This window comes from Penicillium soppii, assembly GCF_028829465.1.
Source record: "Penicillium soppii strain IBT 18220 chromosome Unknown utg000010l, whole genome shotgun sequence".
Lineage (NCBI taxonomy): Eukaryota > Fungi > Ascomycota > Eurotiomycetes > Eurotiales > Aspergillaceae > Penicillium > Penicillium soppii.
In genome coordinates, this window is record NW_026643240.1 from 2,104,914 (window position 1) to 2,118,719 (window position 13,806).

At 46.3% G+C, this 13,806-nt stretch overlaps 4 protein-coding genes across 4 annotated transcripts; 1 reads left to right on the top strand and 3 right to left on the bottom strand.

Moving 5' to 3' along the window:
• Window positions 1–3,177: 3,177 nt before the first annotated feature.
• Window positions 3,178–4,128, bottom strand: N7529_011455 (uncharacterized protein; the record flags this gene model as incomplete). Its single annotated transcript, XM_057246981.1, has 2 exons — window positions 3,178–3,990; window positions 4,042–4,128. The coding sequence occupies 2 exons, from the start codon at window positions 4,126–4,128 to the stop codon at window positions 3,178–3,180; spliced, it is 900 nt and encodes a 299-aa protein (XP_057092330.1).
• A 1,606-nt stretch (window positions 4,129–5,734) lies between these two features.
• N7529_011456 (translation initiation factor 2) lies at window positions 5,735–8,899 on the bottom strand (the record flags this gene model as incomplete). The annotated part of the gene is made up of 3 exons (XM_057246982.1): window positions 5,735–5,886; window positions 5,942–8,825; window positions 8,876–8,899. The coding sequence occupies 3 exons, from the start codon at window positions 8,897–8,899 to the stop codon at window positions 5,735–5,737; spliced, it is 3,060 nt and encodes a 1,019-aa protein (XP_057092331.1).
• A 779-nt stretch (window positions 8,900–9,678) lies between these two features.
• Window positions 9,679–10,909, top strand: N7529_011457 (uncharacterized protein; the record flags this gene model as incomplete). Its single annotated transcript, XM_057246983.1, has 5 exons — window positions 9,679–9,784; window positions 9,933–9,944; window positions 10,000–10,136; window positions 10,187–10,815; window positions 10,879–10,909. The coding sequence occupies 5 exons, from the start codon at window positions 9,679–9,681 to the stop codon at window positions 10,907–10,909; spliced, it is 915 nt and encodes a 304-aa protein (XP_057092332.1).
• A 258-nt stretch (window positions 10,910–11,167) lies between these two features.
• Window positions 11,168–13,619, bottom strand: N7529_011458 (uncharacterized protein; the record flags this gene model as incomplete). The annotated part of the gene is made up of 9 exons (XM_057246984.1): window positions 11,168–11,699; window positions 11,754–11,873; window positions 11,995–12,115; window positions 12,146–12,161; window positions 12,215–12,338; window positions 12,395–12,725; window positions 12,789–12,900; window positions 12,958–12,973; window positions 13,027–13,619. 9 exons carry the CDS (start codon window positions 13,617–13,619, stop codon window positions 11,168–11,170), a joined length of 1,965 nt encoding a protein of 654 aa, XP_057092333.1.
• Between the last annotated feature and the right edge of the window lie 187 nt (window positions 13,620–13,806).

Genomic DNA, 13,806 nt, shown 5'->3' on the forward strand with positions numbered 1-13,806 from the left:
AAATGTGGTAGTAAATCACGAATCAATTCCGGGACTCTGAGGGGAAAGCTCTCAATGAATAGCTAGGGAGGCATAACAAACATGGATAAGCAAACGCATAAATAAGTAAACGCTGCTGTATCCATCACACGCCGGATAAACGACATAATACAGCTAGGTTATCCTGGCAATTTATCGGGAATAAATGTACTTGGTTTGTCAAAACAATCGATCACTGAGATTGTACTTTGAGGGTGACAACAGATTCGAAAGCGATGCCTCGAGCATCATTCTAGAGGAATGAAAATTTCAATCCAGATATTCGGTCAAGGCAATTTCTCGACTCGCTGGAAGAGGCTCCAACACTGATTCGGAGATCGTGTTGTCACTTACGGAAATATTGTTATTATTCTACTTATTCGAGCGGTTTGGTCTTTTACTAAACGCAGAATAGAGCGCCTGTATTTGATCGTGTGATTGGACAAGTGATTACACAATTTCGTCGAGTAAGTGGCGAATTTCCTAGTATGATCAGCATCAGAGTTAAGTATGCTATTGGATTCCGTACATCATCACCACTTTCGTATATCAGGCCCTTAATTTCTGAAAGAGCCGTGCGGAGATCCTTATTGACCTACACCTGGTCAGTCATGAGACTCTCGAGGTCTATTCACTCGAATCGAACGTTCTTGGGAGGTTGAGGGGTACCATTTTTCTGAACAAGTATTGAGGAAGAACAGCTGTATGTGGGAAACATTATCTCCCTCCTCTCGTCTTATATGATGCATTTTCATGTTCTAGGAGAATCGTGTGGCACAAAGAGGACTCTGCTGCCTAGATTATATGTAAACAACTAAATTCCGTCCCTACTATGGGTGCGAATGTTGGCAACCAGTGCCCAATATTGTGCATTGAAGGTTTGGTATTCTAGTTCTACTCTGGTCATCTGAGGTGCTTTTAGGCTCCAATGCGCTAAAATATGCAGTAGGGAGCATACTTAGATATCTAGACAGTTCTGTCCAATCCCTAATGCTTTGAAGTCAAATATGGCTGAATTACTTCTTATTGGGGGCCAATTAGATTTGGGACACTTGGGTTGGTTGTTGTGGGCGAGCTTACGGAGTATACAGCCCCCACGGCGGCTCAGTCGCTCTTCTTTAAGAGGGATCGTATGCAGCATGACGAAACAATAATTCAAAACATACTAGATAGCCCCTCTGCGAAGGGGAATAGCGGCCAATGCCCAGAGGCCTTATCCTTATTTTTCAGGCTTGGCGCCTGATCTACTGCCTTATTTTAAAGCGCTTTCAACACCGCCCAATTCCACATATTGTAAACATTCGATTCTACCATACTCCGTACATATTTCCATATCCGCCGACAACTACGCCATGCCGGACCTAGCAGAGGAGGATACGGAGGTGGGTGATTAGCAATTTTACTATGATAGGAATGGCTTCAACGCCCTGGAGTTAGGTGGAAATTCAATGTTATATAATAGCTAGGGTCCATGGTTAGGTACTTTGCTAAATAAGGAATCTGTCATAGTAATTCGAGTATCTTAATCTCTGCCGGAAATTGGCCGCTATGTTCCTTGGTAATCCCCAAAATCACATTGCGGCCATATCAGAAAATATACAAGGGTACGAAGAGCACAACCTGCATCTGCCTTATCACCAACACAGCTGTTGGTATAATATATTGGACGAACGCCAAAAAACCACTCATTCGCTCATATACTATGATCTCATTCGCTTTGCTTTATGTTACAGGGATGCAAGATTTTTGCCAGGACAAAAATCTTGTATCCCTGTACTCAATTTTTCCACGGATGTTTTGGTTCCAGGCCCGCCTATCTTAGGCTTCCTTCGAGTAAACGGTGCAATCATGTACCATCTTCTTCTTAGAAGTGTAGAATGCGCACGCCACATCATGAGGGAAGTCATGCCGCACATGTATGCAGTAAAACTACAGGCATGTTAGGGATTTGATCTGACTCAAGAGGATCTATACGGGCTATGCATGCATGTTGGCTCTGAATACACTCGGATAATCTACAAAAGAGTGTAAAATAGACTTCCAAGCGGCTGTAAATGTTATGGTGGCACGTCAACGAGACCATTTTGGCACTCCGGAAGCCTAGTGACTATCCTCGTCCACGATTTATTCTATCCATGCAGAGTAATTCACTGAATGTCTGTGCACATCTGTTGACTATAAAGCACATGGTGATTCCTCACCAGTTCATTTCAATATCATCCTCTTTTCTACTCACAAACCTTTGGGTAGGTCTCCACACTAGAATGCATCTCAAGCTTCTTGTCTCAGACTGACCAGTTATGCAGGAATCCTCTAAGTCAATGTTTGCAACCTATTGACTTCACAAATTTTGGGTAGGCTTTAGCCTCTACACTATATCAAGCTCCTAATGTGAGACTGACTAGCTGGTTATAGAAGCTTCCAGCAAAATGTGTGACAGATATTACCAAGCCACCCGATATGAGAGCTGCATTGCAAGACCCAAACATACGGTCAAAACCGTGAAAGAAGGGCCCTGCACTTGTGGGGTGTGGAAGGACCATCACCTTGGGTCGTCCACAAACAGGTTCAGCCCATGCCGTCATAGCTGAGGAACTGCTAGGAGCTGTATGGGGATGAGGAGGAAAAAGCAATCAAAAAGATTAGATAATAAAAAATACAACAAAAAAATGCCATCATGACAGAAAACAGGCACTTTCCAATGATGAGGATGTAGTTAAATTGAGAAAATATACAGGGAGAGAAAAGAGAAACCCCATCGAATCATGATCTGCGAGGGAAAAGCTCTCTATCTATAGCTAGCGGAGGGATGTGAAACATGAACGGTAAGCAACGCACAAAGAAGTACGGCTGCATTTATCAGATACAAAACGAAGGATAAAGAAAAGGGGGAGAGAGTTTAGGCAGTAGGTGTCACATAATCCAAAGGAGCGAGTCCTACTTTGACAATCCCCCAAAGACAATAGTCAAAATCTAGGTTTAGTATTGGTTCGAACAATAAGAGGTGGATGGGGAGAAGAGAGCTCCGAGCATTAGAACTCGTAAATTTGGAACATGGTCATTTGATCTTATTGTCACAGGAAGGGCAAAACGGTCACAGGTAAACGCGCTATTCGGCAAGGCGGCGATTACAACAAGGTGTACGTAAATAGCAAAGTATCATTCAACGTGGCTTTTGACAGCTCCCACTAGGGAAAGATCATGCAAAATCTCATCCGCGGAAAGGTATTGTTGATTCCAACACTTTTCTGTGATAGCAAAACAAGGTTGACTGTCGGTTGGGAACAATCCATCTCGAAAGCGAGATTCGATTTCTTCTTCGTCCTCAAAATGGTCGAGGTCTGGGAAGACTTCATGGCCTGTCATTAAAGAGTAGATAGTACAGCCGAGTGCGAATATATCAGTCTTTACGGACGTGACGCTGCTTCCCCCATCACGGGGTAAATATGCCTTGGTGCTCTCCCGAGCAAGTCCATCCAGTAGAGTTTCACCGGTAGGGGACTTAAGCACACCCTGGAAGTCGGCAAGCAGTAGATCCAAATTTTCATCAAGGAGGAAGTTTCTTGGATTTATGTCACAATGAATGACATTTTTTGTATGAATGAAGCTAACAGCTTCTAAAGCTTGTTTACACCAATGTAGCCGTCTGTCGAGAGAAATAGTTGGTTGGGATGCAACATACTCGGCTAAGGATCCATTAGCTGCGCGTTGTAGAATAATACCATGTTCGGTCAAGCCTCTGAAACCGATGATTCGAGGGTGGCTTCCGAGAGCTTCAAAAATTTTCGCCTCTGTATGAAATTCTTTAAGATTGCCACGGATATCAGGATAATTTAGAACTGTGGAATCGTCAAGGAGACCAATCCAACACACGCCACCACGCCCAATGATCTTTGTAACACCTGGGGGGTGATAGGCAAACTTCCGAATCGTAGTGACATTTCCCTCGTGTGTGTATATAGGCTCACGGTACTATATCTTTCAGTTGGATTGGTAAAAATAGTACAAGCAACTGTAACTTACCTCCATTGAGATCGGTGTGGTACAAGATTCTATGTCCAAAGCAGCTGTATCTCCTGCTGAGGGAGCTCGACTGTGTGAACCTTGCATGATGGGACCAAACACGGATGGTAGGAGATTTCAAATAATGTGAAAGATAGAGAGCCGGGCTCAATTACGTTTTGGTACTCCGTCTCCGTAGAGATGAAGGGGACAACGAATGCTCTCAGAGGCTGAAAATGTGAAACAACTTGCATATTATAGGTCATATTTCCCCCGGCTCGGCAAACCCCCCCCCTCGTTTGATCACATTTCTTTCTTTCGAAAGCTTAGGTATCTTTCGTATAGGGAATAGATACTAAAAATACCTCGGGCAAAAAACCTTTCAATTTACATATGTATCTATCTCAACCAGTATTTGAGATAATTGCAAAATAAGTCTAGCTTTAGCTTACAATAGGGCTAACATTCTATATAATAATCATTTCTCCTTATATATAGGCGTATCAAAAGTGTCATATATGTATGGAGTAGTTAAAGATTAAGTTTCCTTACACCATGCATATGTGTATTGGAATTGAGGCTCTAGACTTAATTCTCCACTAGGATTATTCCTAATCAACTGATCCACTACCCAAAAAGACCACTTATGATAACCGACCCACTCATAATATATATAGTATACCACTCCTGCTCAGACCGATCTATCATTATATTATTCGTGAATTTTAGATACAAAGGCAATTTTAGTAAATCTATATAAGTCTCTATCATAATGTAGCTTCTCTTCTTGGTATTTCATATCCTACATACTAATGACGTGATCCATGGATTGTATGTAAATGTACCCCGCAGCTTCAAACGCTTTGAATGTAAGGTATCTTTGGTATATCAGCCGTATATAAATGATATCTAAACTCCTAAGACGTATCTTTTATTTCGGGTGCACATGTATATTGAAGATACTAAAGATACATAGAAGATATAGATAGCCCCTCCGCACAACCTTGGAAGTTGAAAGCACCAATATAGCATGATTGAGTTTATTGAGAAAGTTCTGTAATGATAGAACTTAAATAAACAATATAACTAAGTCGAAGACAAAACCCTCCAGGACTACAAAGCCCACACATATCGTCACTCAAATTGAATGCTAAGCACGCACAAGCTTATTCTGGTAAAGCTACATCCAGTAAGATAATAATGTTGCTAAATTGTGAATGGTTGAATATTTGTTATTAATTGATGATATCGATGGGCACGCTGCTTTCGCTTCAATCATGTTGGGACCATACTTGGCCAGGAAATCCTTGATCCAATGAAGGGAGAACAGCTCAGCTAGACTAGCTGCTTGTGATATCTAACACGGTAAACCTCGTGTTCATTAGACCTCGACACTGCGTTGATCTGTACAGCAAAGAAAAGAAAGAATAACAAGCAGCCTTCTAGCCACAATATTTGGTTTATCTGAACATGTACACGTGCAAAAAGCACTCTTCCCTGGTTACAACATTGTATGCCTTTTTCCTGTCCCAGATAACAGGGATGCAACAACGCCCAAGGATGCAAGTCAATCATGTCGAGAAAATGAGAATATGATACAAGATTTGAATAGGGAAGATCTATCGGGGAGATGGGTTATAGGTAGCATAACCCGGATAAATAATACAAGCGATCACTACCGGAGGCAATGACTGCAGAAAATGGAGCGAGGATCTCACAGATAGCGCTTCTCGTAAGACCGCTCAAAGCACTGGACGTGGTCACCCGGTTGGAAGTCGGACCAGTTCTCGAATGCGATACCGCACTCTGTGTCTTTGCGCATTTCGGTGACGTCCTTCTTGACGTGCTTCAAGGAAGAGATAGTACCTGTTGTGAATGTTAGGATTGGTTGAATGGGCTGTGTTGTGCTGTGCTTGCTTACCTTCATAGATTTGCTCATCCCCGCGGAGAACCCTGACGAGATGCGTTTTGTTAATCATACCGTTACGCACACGACTTCCAGCAATTGGAAGCTGTTCGCGTCTCTTGAGTTTGATCTTGAAGATTTCTTGGATCACAGCTTCACCAGTGACGCGCGTGATGACGTTTGGAGTAAGGTGTTCGCTAAGAAGGGCCTTGACTTCGTCGATGAGTTTGTAAATGACGTTATGGTTCAAGATTTGAACACCCTCGATTTCGGCCATCCGCGAGATATTGGGATCAACATTCTGGTTGAATGAGATGACCATGCCCTTCGCAGTCGCAGCGTGTTCCACATCAAATTCACTGACGGGGCCAACGCCTGAGCGAATGATGTTAGCAAATACCTCGCCATTTCCAATGGCAGTGATGGAGTTGAGCACAGCTTCCACGGAGCCATCCACGTCACCCTTCAGAATGAAGTTGACTGGTTTGGGACCTGTAGGCTCAGTGCGCTGCTTTGCTGCTTCTTCGTCTTCCTTCTCAAGCCTGCGCTTTTCGCTGAGCTCCCGTCGGGCCTCGTTGATGGCAACCATATCGATACCCATCTTCTGGGTATCATACTTCTCGATTCGGTAGTCGATGACATCCTTGGCTTTCTGCTCAGTTGGGGCCTGCAGGATCTCGGTGCCGGCACCTGGCTGTTCTCTCCAACCATCGATCTCCACAGGCATTCCGGGTGTGGCTTCGTCGATGGCCACGCCGGCTTCGTTACGGAGCGTTCGGACACGAGCCCAGGCGGTACCAGCGACAATGATGTCACCAGGGCGGAGTGTTCCACGTCGAATCAGAGCGGATGCCACACGGCCGTAACTTTTAGTCGAAGCTTCGATGACCCATCCTTCGACGTTACAGGCAGTGTCTGCGCGGTGGTCGAGCATTTCTGAAAGTGCAACGATGGCTTCTTCCAGTTCGACCATTCCTTCTCCGGTTTTGCCGCTGACTCCGATGGCTTGAACGTCACCGCCATAGTCCTCGACGTGGATACCATGGGCAGAAAGATCGCTCTTAACTCTGTCGGTGTTTATACCCTCCTTGTCGATTTTGCTCATGGCGACAATGACAGGGACATTGGCTGAAGTGGCGTGCTTGATAGCCTCGATAGTTTGTGGCTTGACACTGTCGTCTGCAGCAACAACCAACACCACAATATCCGTCACATCGGCACCACGGCGACGCATTTCCAAGAATGCAGAGTGACCGGGTGTGTCCAGGAAGGTGATAGCCTTTCCGCCAGGCATGTTCACTGAGAAAGCACCAATATGTTGAGTGATACCACCGTGTTCAGATGCCGCCACGGAAGATTTGCGCAGCCAATCCAATATGGTAGTTTTTCCATGATCAACATGGCCCATGATAGTCACCACAGGGGGTCGAGTTGGCAGATTAGAGGTATCCTCTGGCTCAGGGGCAGCCTCAAGATCCTCAGCACCGGTGTCAAAGATGGCCTCAAAGTTGTACTCAGCTACCACCAGTCCGGCAGTCTCTGCGTCAAGAACATCTCTGTGTGTAATATCCTCAAAGCCCATCTCTTCCATGCGTGCTACGAAATGCGCTGGTCGAACACCAATCACATCCGCCAAATTGCCAACACTGATGAACTCCGGTAAGTAGAGAGGAGCGGGAGGGGCCACTTCAGCCTTCTTCGCGGCCTTTCTGTCGGCCTTTTCTTTCTGTTGGCGCCTGCGGTCCTGACGAAGACGCTCGCGCGCCTCCGGGTCGAAATCGCTACCATCGGAGTCCGTTTGGCGTCCCTTGCGGCCATCACGGCGCTTCATAGGTTTATTGGTTTGCTGCTGCTGCTGCTCTTGGGCCTCTAGGCTTTCTAGATGTGCTAACGCAGACTCATCCCAGGACCACGGATCCTTCTGCTTTTTTGCTTTTTTCTCGGAGGCAGAGTTACTGCTTTCCGACTCCTCTGGATTGACCTCTTCTGGGGTGCTTTCCTCAGTGGTGGTATCATCTTTTTCAGATCGATTTTCTTGGTCCATCTCAGATAAAACCGACTTGCCCAATTCCTGGAACTTGCTAGTATCTTCGGCAGGCGGTGGTTTGTATTTGAGTAAGAATTCACGCGAATTATGATACTGTGAGGCTGTTCGCAAAGTAGGGCGAGATTCCTCCGGTCGAGGTGCTTTGCAAAATGGACACGTATCTCTATGTGAGAAGACATTCGCCTGGCAGTCAGGGCAATCCCAACCTTTGGACCTGGGCTGGTTCCTGTTAGCAGATCTCGTAGAAGGCCTGCCCAGGTATCCAGAGTAGTTGTCTTGTGGCTGACTATCCAGGAAAGGATTCGGTTCTTGGGTTGGTTTTCTTTGATTCCATGGATTGTCTTTTGAGAATCTCATGTTCCCAGAGCCTTGATTGTTGCGTTGACCCCCAAAACGTCCGTGGTCCGGTTTCCTCTGCTGGGTTGATTGATCCCATCTGCGTTGCGCTGGAGGTGAAGGCTGTTGGCCATTGGAGACAATTCTATCGCGCACTGCTTTTTCCGCCGCACTCAACCCAGTCGACCTCTGATTTCCCGCTGTCTGCTTACCAGACGGTTCCAATTTACTTTGCGGGGGAGGAGGTGGGGGCGGAGTCCTGGCGATGAGAGAATCCCGCATCGCTTGTTCTGCGGCGCTTAAGCCGGCCGGCTTTGGAGCTGTTGTTTTAGGACCCCATCGATTACCGAATTTGGGTTTTGCTGGTGCTGGAGCCGGAGATCCATCATTGTTTCCACCTGGTGATTCGGAGGAGTTCCAACAGGTCGTAGATGATCGTAATGTCCGTCGAATTGTGAGCGCTGTTAAAGAGGGAGCTAGGCAGGCTGAACTAGGCCACTCAGCCCGTCGCGAAACCTATTATTGTCATTAGAGACCTCCCACGCCTGGGATTGCTTGAAACTCACCCTGCAGACTGGCCGGCGAAGCATAATTCAGTGGTCTCTCCACATTTGGATCTGTCAACACTTTTTTCCCTTTCCAGAAGTTCGAGACGATGACCCCGGGAAGCTTATGTCATTGCTTAGGTCAGGCGTTAAGACTCGGGCCGAGTATTATTCCGGCTGGATTGAAACAAGGACATGACCTGCTCAGGTACCAAGCATTAAACGGAGAAGGCCTACAAACAGGTTCAGCAAACTTAACAATAGATTATTATGTTTTTTATGTTTTTAGGTATAAATAGTCACATAAGCACAACCTTCAAACACTTGACGAAACGCTGGTTACTCATTACTTACTGTAACGCTCATTACAATTTTAACGTCTTGTTTTCTTCAAATTATGTATGCTTTGCAACTCAACACCTGTGTCCTTAAAGCAGACTATGAGCTTCCAAGGGTTGATTTATTCGTTATGCAGTGTATTGTGCTTTCCACAACCTATATATGTTTATTGACCGGAGCAAGTCATCGCAGACAATGCTTTGAGATAGCGAAAGTCACACTGGTGGTCTATACATGACCTACATCCTAAATTTATGTATGAAGAAGCGGACAATACACAGTATGAAGTCGAAGTATAAGAATGCCAAGACCTCCGGGCCGGGGTCAGGGCTTACGTAAAAAGCCCGCCGGTAAAGTCACGTGCCTCGGGGGTATCGTCGAATCAGCGGCGAGATGGCGCAATAACGATAAGCGGATTGATTTAAAGTCTGGAGTCTCCTTGTCCCTGGACTGATACTCTTTTTGGTATTCAATTCGCTTTGAAAATGGAGACTGAGACAATTGACCAACTGGAGAAGGGTGGTGGTGCTCTTCGCACCATCAAGGATTTGGCCGCGGGCGCAGCTGGTGGAATAGCCCAGGTTCTCCTCGGTATGTGTGCTCAAGTGAATGAACTCCGGGGAAATGCCATATCATGAAAATCAATGTTATGAGCTCCGGTGATTTTGAAACACAGAACAAAAAATACATTCAAACATCCAAATCTTCTAATTAGACCGATTACTAACAAAAAAACCAGGTCAACCGTTCGGTTTGTGATCCAAGCTCAGCACGCCTTGATCAAGCACTAATAAACATTTCCACAGACATTGTCAAGGTTCGCCTGCAAACCACCACTCAATACAAGAGTGCGCTGGACGCAGCAACCCAGATCTTTAAGACTGAAGGCCCCGCGGCCTTCTACAAGGGAACCCTGACCCCACTTATTGGTATCGGTGCCTGTGTAAGTCCACCGGCCCGGTTTATCAACCAAGCCCTAACCCACCCATTTAGGTATCTGTCCAATTCGGCGCATACCACGAAGCGCGCCGCCGCTTGGAAGAGCTGAACCAGAAGAAATATGCCGTCAAGGACCTGTCTTACGCCCAGTACTACATGGCCGGTTCATTTGCTGGTTTGACCAACTCCGTACTCTCGGGCCCAATCGAGCACGTCCGTATTCGTCTGCAGGCCCAGCCTCACGGCGCCGGTCGCCTGTACTCTGGCCCCATTGACTGTGTGAGCAAGCTTGCCGCACAGGGCGGTGCTCTCCGCGGCATTTACCGCGGTCAGGCTGTTACTCTTCTCCGTGAGGCCCAAGCTTACGGTACTTGGTTCATGGCGTTCGAGTTCATGATGAACCAGGATGCTAAGTTCAACGGTATCAAGCGTGAGGATTTAAGTACCACCAAGGTTGCCATTTACGGTGGTCTTGCTGGTGAGGCCCTTTGGCTTTCCAGTTACCCCTTGGATGTTGTCAAGAGTAAGATGCAGACCGATGGATTCGGTGCGAACCAAAAGTACAACAGCATGCGTGATTGCTTCAAGAAGACCTACGCCATTGAGGGTCTCGGTGGCTTCTGGAAGGGTATCGCCCCTACCCTGCTGAGAGCTTTGCCTGTCTCTGCTGGAACATTCCTGACGTATGTTTCCCCCCCCCCCCCCCAATCCTTCTCATGTGATTACAGCTAACAAGCAACTTTCAGTGTCGAGCTCGCCATGCAGGCTCTCGGTTGAGTACATTTAGTACTTGTTTATGATGAAAGTTGACGCGTCTTTTTTTTGTTCGTATGGCCATTTTCACTTTTTAGATATCCAGGGCTCATTTGATCCCAACTGTTAGATGGAGGGCTACTACAAAAGTGAACAACATTTTCAGGTTAATAGAAGTCTGTAACCATATCTGACATCTAAAGCTTTTGAGTCATACGGAAGGAGTGAGCCCGGTTTCAAGGTCCTCCCCTTATAACCCTAGAATTTGTACCCATCTCCAACCTACATTGCCAAAGAGAAATCTCCAAAGAAATCCTGCCAAGCAGTAGGAAAATAAAACAAATTTAGCCCCGGGAAGTCCCACTCAGAAACAAACTGCTCAGGCACAAACCACTGCAGATCCGCCTGAGCATCAAACAACTCCCAAAACGGCGACGTAGCCGTAGGACCATCCGAGCCAGGCTGTTGCGTTTCCATCAACGCACGCCCATACTTCTCAATACTGACCTTCAAGATTTGGAGATAAATATTCCCAGCCCCAGACTGAGTTCCACCCGCACCGGCTTTACTCAGCTCGTCGACGAGTCTATTACCGTGTTCCAGAAGCTCTTGGTACTCTTCGTCACGCTCAGGAAGAAGACGAGATAATTTTAACAGAAGCAGGAATGAAAATGCGCACTTTGCCCAGACGAAGTCCATTGCGTATTTCAGCTTCGCGAGGTAGAAGTCCGGATTGACGATTATGAGCCGCAGATGTCGGCGCGCACTGGCTTTGGCTGTGAGGAGGATTGTTCGCTCTGTGATGGACATGGCACTTTGTGTTTGTTAGTGCGGATCGAAGGCCACTGAACTATTCCTTGGCACTTACGCTACGTTCTCAACGCCCATGGATCGCAGTGCTTTACAGTTGAGCATCATTTCTGCCCAGCATTTTTGCACTCGAAGGGCGACTAGTAGGGATGGCTTTTCTTCGGCTGCGGCGACGCAGCTTTCTTTGAGATGTTAGAATGTTTGAATAGATGATGTTAATTTAGGCATACCGATAATGCGTAGCCAGTCACTTTCGAGAATCAGCACACTTGTCAGGATACGGGGTGCTGAGAACTCACTCGAACCATAAATCTAGCTCAATTTTCATGTCATGAACGTAATCTGCTATGCTTTGTCCATCGAGCGATGTATTTCCTCCTATTGTATCGCCGACGTTGGCTATCGGAAGCATATTAGACACTGTACAATAATTTCATGGTAAGATCATACCTCTGAGAATATTCAACTGTAATGGCAAAGATTAGTATTTCCTCGTGCTCCTCTAGGAACCAGACACACCTCGACTTGAGAAAATAGCCTTAAATCCAAAATCGTCGATGACGGATGGCTAAGCAAAACCCGACAGCGACGAGCATTTCCTTTGAGCCGAATACCAGGCGGTTTCCCTCCATCGACACGGAATCTAGATCAAATATCATCAGTCTGAAAAGGCCCTTCAAAAAGCCACAGCCAACTTACATATGTTCAAGAACCAAGAGTCCGAACCATGTCCTCGCCTTCCACATAAGAGCTTTTTCCTCTTCAAACATCTGATGAGGCAAAGCATAAGCTATATCTTCATTTTGAAGGGCCAGCCGCTGAGTCAATTCATCAAAAGCCTCATGGAGTCCCAGATCCAGCGCCATCCGAGTAGCGAACGATAATATTAAGGAGCGTTCAGCGGAATAGCAAGCAACGACGAGCATTGCTTGGATTGATTCGAGGGAGTTTAGTTCTTTGTTCTGGATTATGACGTTGATCCATCTTTTGAGCTCGGAATGCAGAAGGTCGGACATTGGTCCGCCGGATCCTGGAAGAGACTGGTTAGTACGATGTCATTCTTTCACAAACTTATTAGGAGAAATATACGCACTAGACTCGACCATGCAGCCAATGGTACATATTGCGTTGAGGAGGATACTACTTCGAGATCGGATGGAGTCGAAAGTGTCGTATTGAGGGTCGAAAATCGGGATATACCTATCCTAAGGGATTATCAAAATTTGAGTATTTGAGGCTCAGTAGTGGGAGGAGGCACATACACATCCCCCAAAGAAGCTAGATATTGTTAGTGAGTCAAAAAATCCCGAATACTTCACGGACAAACATACGTATCAAAATAAGACACGGCACATTCAAGCGTGATAAGCCCCTTATCAATAAAGTCGGCAATAGGTTCATCTCGAACCTCAAACCCAGAGCGTTTCCTCTTAGGCGGCCGAGTAATAATCTGATTAGATGGCCGGTAGACCGACTGGACTGGAAGCTTATTTGGAGAGAGGGTTGGCATGGACCCTGGCATGGACCCCGGCATGGGCCTTTGATATTGATGGTTATTTGAGTGGCTGGGATAACCAGCGGGGCTATCGGTAGGTACACTTGAAAGACCCTCTTGTGTATGAACCTCTGAATGATGATGGTGGGAGCGTGATGAGCCGCAAGCGCTCTCGCGACAAACTTGCTGCCGATCTTGGCTTGGGGAGTGTGTTACTCCAGATTCGGGGATGGAGTGGGAGTGGCTCTCTTTGAGTAGATCGCGCATTTCATCTAGTTGTCTTCGGAGATATTGGATCTCAGACTCGACGCCTTCAATTCGTCTGAGGATGTTAGGTTTGGTGGATTGATAAAGAAGACATGCTCTTACTCTGAGACGGGGTCTTTTGGTATTTCGAAAAACACGCATTGCTTCTCCAATTTCTGACATCTATATGGTGACTATTATTTCAAGGCTCCCTGTTAGATCGGAATCAAGGGAGAGACCTTACCTTGTACATGGTCTCTCTCCGTCGCATTTGACCTTGAATCGATCAGCCAACCGCCATTGATTTTCGGACTTCGGGGATTTGTGCACAGACCTTCGATTGTCGACAAGCACTGCATGCCTTCTATGC